Below are 4,908 nucleotides of genomic sequence, written 5' to 3' on the forward strand. Positions count from 1 at the left end.
ATTAACTTCTAGCTTCCTCTCTTTCATCCTGCTCATCGGCTCAGCCGTCGTTTCACTCCGGAGTGTCCTCCCATTGTTTGTTTTGTACTAGTAAATATTCCACGATCATGGCGTGCAGGAGCTAATGTAAATAAATAAATCATTCTCCCTTTTTTCAGCAAGGGAAAAGCGCGTATTTCATTTTAGCGCAAGTATAAAGTACATGGCCAGCAAAGCAAAGTTGGCATCTTGATGAGCTACAAATACAAAGCAAATGCTCTTCCTACAAGCTGAACTGATGCAACGAGCTAAAATAAAAGGATTCAGAAATCTGAACCCCTTGAAAAGAGATGAAATAGGCCGAGAGCGGACTCGTCCTGCACGTAGCGGCAGCTATCCGGCCGGTCGCGCATCGCATGGTGATCCATGCAATATGATTTGCGAATAGAGTAAAGTGAAGATACATCGCTCGATACAGTCTGGTGGGCTCGGCCCGGGTACAGGTCTGACGCTTAAAAGTGGACAGACCGTGCAGCGTGGGGCATTGTTTTTTGGCACCTGGGCCCGGCGATTTGTCCACAAAGTTTTGTACGGGTCAGCGTGTCATGTGGGGGCACAGCTCGGGCGCATGCCTTGCGTCCCTTTCTCGACTGGGAGGCAAAGAACACGCTGAACCGCAAGAACGGCAGCCGTTGCTTCCTGGTCCGCCTTGCTCTGCTCATGGCGATCTCCGGAGCGACGACGATGGTGGCCTTGGACTTTGGGTGACCTCTTTAGTCCTTCTTCCTTAAAATCTATAGCTCACTGGCTCGCTCCCGTCGCCCGTACTGCAGATCGACCTTGGCGGCAAGAGATCCAGAGGCGCGTGAGGGGGCGTGCGTGTTGGCCGCGGGCGGCGCCGCTGTGGCCGAATCGGCCGTAGGCTCGCCGGATTCGGCCGCTGAGGTACATCCAGACTTTTTACCGGCCGACCGCTGTACATAACAGCCCGGGTGATTTATTACATCTAATGGAATATTACATTAAAATGGCGATTACATGTAGTTCTGCTTCACCCACGTTGCACAGTCCTGCTAAATGCACAACATATGATTCAAGCGAGGGAGGGATATTGGGATTCTAACGCGAGATGCTTGTGCATGTTTGAATGATGACGTGCAAACGACCGGGAGCATAGTCCTTAAATACATCCATGGCGAAAAGTGTTTACGTTATACAGTGCCTCAGTGCAACGGTAATATTTCGTCCTCTCCCCTGCACACGGACAGTGCTCTGCAGCGTGTGTCAGTTTTTCTGTCAGCGCATTGTTCTTCGAATACATGAAATACTCCAAGTAGCACGTCTGGCCGCTACTAATCGCAATGCTGTGCCAGCCGTCGATGCGCTGCGTGCAGCAATGCACTTCTCTTCAGTAGAGTTGATATCAACAAAACAAACATGCCGCCTTTGTACATGTCCATCAAAACTTGCACATAATATTATTGCCACGCGGACATAGCAGGGAGATATATATGTCTTCAAAATCACTTCCGCAATAAAAAAGAGTTCATGACATTTGCTTAAATAATACAAATAAGTAACACCAAACGGTCATATAGTGCCTCCACAGCAAAAACAGGGAATCTTGGGGCCTACTTATGCCGGTTTTGAAACGGCTACAGAGAGTAGGAATTAAGCAAACAGAATTACGTACGGTTGATATTAGTACACAAGTGGTGCATACTATTAAAGTTTCATTCACCAGATGCCGTCCAAAGATCATCATTAGACTGTCATAAAGGAAAGTCATTGCAAGGCAACAAAAAGTTCAGAGAGGTGAGTCTGGGTCGGATGATGCACAGCCTTGTCCACTGGTGCACAGTCAAAAACTTAATAATGACTTCAGCAGCAAATTCATACTGACAAACCAAGTTTCTTCTTCAGGGCATCTGAACATTTCCTGGAGTAGTGAACTGACTTGGCAACACCCTGTGCAGCTTGCAAAGAGACCCTACCACAATGCTCAATGACCAAAGACTCTAACTTATGTGCACGTCCCAGTTCAGCCACTCCTACATCAGTCACCTTATGACACGCCCGAAGTGTGAGATTACTCAAGCATGGGGTGTGCGCAATGAAGCGCATCCCAACACCATTTACCGCATGACACAATATGAGCTCGAGTGTCTCCAGATTTGGTGAGGATGAGAGGGCCTTCATCCCCTTGTCATCAAAGAAGTTGGCGTTGTTTAGCACCAGAACACGAATCGGGCAGGACTGAATGAGCACCAGAAAACCCTCTTGTGTGAACCCTATTTCTGATGGCCAGTCACGGGAACATCCTGTAAACCTGAGGTCCACCATCTGAAGCATACGGCAGTTTAGGGCTAGAGCGTAAAGGCTGTTATCTGTAAATGACATCCTGCTTTCACAATAGCTGACATCACGCAAGTAGAGCTGCAGGTTAAGCCAAAGTGTGATGCTTTTAAGGTTGCTGCAGCTCCGAGATAATACAATGATGTCATTGTCATTTAGGGCACGAACATACTCAAGGCAAAGCTTCTCCAATGCTTTACACTTCCCTAGGAGAACTCGAAGTCCTGCTTCTGGCCAAGTTTCAATATGCGCCAACCTTAAATCCTTCAAACTCTCACAGCAGAAATCGTATACATCCATGTTGTGAGCATCGTACGAGGAGTCATAGACCACATTACCTGGATCAAGAAGATCATATTTTCCTCTTTTCCTCTCAAACTCAAACTTCTGGAGCTTCATCCATCCTGAACAAAACTTTAGGAAGTCGTGATGATTGATTCTTTGGCAATTTTTCACTACAAGCTCTGCCAGCGATCCATCTCTACCAAGGTATTCCAGCCACTCCACACTGTCGATTTTTTCGCAATCAATAAAGTGGAGATTAGATAGACTTGTGCAACCAACTGCAACCGAGAAAAGCCCAATCGAAGTTATTTGTGGTGTGGAGTTGAGCCTGAGAGACACCAATTTCTTGCAATTCGCTAAACAAGCAAGCCCAGAGTCATCGATGCATGAGCAGAAGCTTAAGGTGAGGTCAATCAGCGAGTAACAGTGAGATGAAAACACCGAAATGCCTTTGTTGTCCAGCTGCTTTCCATGTCCAGGTATCCCACCAGAGTAATCGATTTCCACTTTCCGCAGATTTGGGAACCGGGCGCACAATGATGTCAGTGCTTCTGTAGCAGTGCAAAGACCGGAACCAACACGGATAGCACCCCTTTGACTCCCCTCTATCTTGTAGAGCTGCTTTGAAACAAGGGCAAGAGAATTGAGATCACTTGTCCTGGTGATCCTCTTGAGAATCTCTGTCAGCAGAGCCTCCGGTAGGTCCTCCATCGAACAATTCAGCTGTACCAATCATCACAAAATATATATCAAGGTTCAGAAAACAACCGAAGAGCAGGACTTAAACTTATGATATATCAGAATATATCACTGACGATAGACACTCATTACGAAGAATATGTTACTGACGAAGTTTGAGCATTTTCTGTATCCGTCCAAAACTGGTTTGTTCTTCACAAGCATGGAGATTTATTAAAATAGCTAGCACCTTATCTTTGTCCAGATTGTTAGAAAGAAAAGGTGACGCTACAGGCAGGCCACATCATTAAATTAAACTAGCTACCACCATAATTAAGAAGCAAGCAGAGCCTGAATAATGAACTAAGTACTGTAAGAGAACACAAAGAGACGTTCTGGAATTGACGCAAGCAATTTTGCAAGAAGAATTACTAGTACTAATTGCTGAATCTGAACACGAAAAGCAGAGCATATATGCAAATTAGTTAATACGTACTTGTAGGTCTTGGTTGGGGAAGAAAGAAAGTAGGGAAATCAATCAATCATTTTGCCAGCCACAGCCGATGAGTTGAGTTCACAGGGCCAATCTAATATCTGTTCATCAACTAGAAATAATACTAGTATTTACTGGCTGCAACCCTAGGCAAAATGCTTACTACTTTCTACTAGTAGTACCTAGGAGAAAGGCTTTACAAGATTAACTAAGTTTATGGATGGATGGGGATGATACTACCCCTGTCAAGAACAAGAAAGTGAATCGAAAAACGGCGGTCATGTACATGTCAAGTCGGGGAACCAACGCAACGCAACGCAGAGGGAGGGAGGGGTACCTTCTTTGAGCACGACCGACCGGGAGAGGAGGACATCGCCGCCGCCCGCTTCTTTGATTCGGAGGAAGAGAGCAGAGTGTAAACCCTAGCCTCGCTCGTCTCTGTAATTTCCAGCGGAGGAGCGGAGGAAGATGTGGGCCTCACTCACATGGGCTTTCTACACCCGGAATGGGCTGCGGGCCGACGAGGGCTATGTTCGGCCTTCTACACATTTTTGCCTTTATGAACACAGAAAAATCTGAAAGTAAGAAAAAATATATAGAATGTTCATACAATCGTTTCAGTAAATGAGTAAATTTTTAAGGCATTGTAAAATATGTCCATGTCCACGAAACAAATTTCCATCTACTTTTTAAAATGCGTAGCAATTTTTTAAAATGTTCATGTGTGATGAAAAATGTTCACATGTATCAAAATAAAATAAATGTTTGACTTTATGAAAAAGTGGGCGTGTATATTTTCATACATGCTCTTGTATTTAAAAATAAATGCTCATGTAGATCCATAAGAGTATTTCGGAAGGATTCTCACATGTGAAGGAAATTTTCATATATCTTAAAGAGATGCTCATGCTTTGGCACGTGTTCAAAAAGAAGTGCTCATGTATCTCATACAAATACTCATTATTTACCTAGGAAAATAATAACAAGAAAACTAAACAGAAAATATGAAGGATGAAAAACAAAAGTGAAGATGAGTATAAGAGAATAGAAATCTAGAAATAAAAATAATAAAAGAATAAGGAAAAAATAACATGGTCATAGTTATCGCGCCCGGCCAG

At 44.3% G+C, this 4,908-nt stretch overlaps 1 protein-coding gene and 1 long non-coding RNA gene across 2 annotated transcripts; one reads left to right on the forward strand and one right to left on the reverse strand.

The window, feature by feature from the left end:
• Positions 1-553: 553 nt before the first annotated feature.
• LOC125541419 lies at positions 554-1,076 on the forward strand. The gene is made up of 2 exons (XR_007297524.1): positions 554-743; positions 813-1,076. It is a non-coding gene; the product is annotated as an uncharacterized LOC125541419 (long non-coding RNA).
• Positions 1,077-1,229: 153 nt separating this feature from the next.
• On the reverse strand, positions 1,230-4,241 carry LOC125541408 (F-box/LRR-repeat protein 14-like). Its single transcript, XM_048704832.1, has 2 exons — positions 4,128-4,241; positions 1,230-3,342 (listed from the first exon to the last, which is right to left on the reverse strand). The coding sequence occupies exons 1-2, from the start codon at positions 4,161-4,163 to the stop codon at positions 1,873-1,875; spliced, it is 1,506 nt and encodes a 501-aa protein (XP_048560789.1). The 5' UTR covers positions 4,164-4,241; the 3' UTR covers positions 1,230-1,872.
• Between the last annotated feature and the right edge of the window lie 667 nt (positions 4,242-4,908).

This window comes from Triticum urartu, chromosome 1 (assembly GCF_003073215.2).
Source record: "Triticum urartu cultivar G1812 chromosome 1, Tu2.1, whole genome shotgun sequence".
Lineage (NCBI taxonomy): Eukaryota > Viridiplantae > Streptophyta > Magnoliopsida > Poales > Poaceae > Triticum > Triticum urartu.

Coding starts and splice junctions, on each gene's coding strand:
- LOC125541408 (XM_048704832.1), bottom strand. CDS start 4,163: ATGTCCTCCTCTCCCGGTCGGTCGTGCTCAAAGAAG. Junction 3,343..4,127: donor GTCGGTCGTGCTCAAAGAAG/GTACCCCTCCCT, acceptor TGATTGGTACAG/CTGAATTGTTCGATGGAGGA.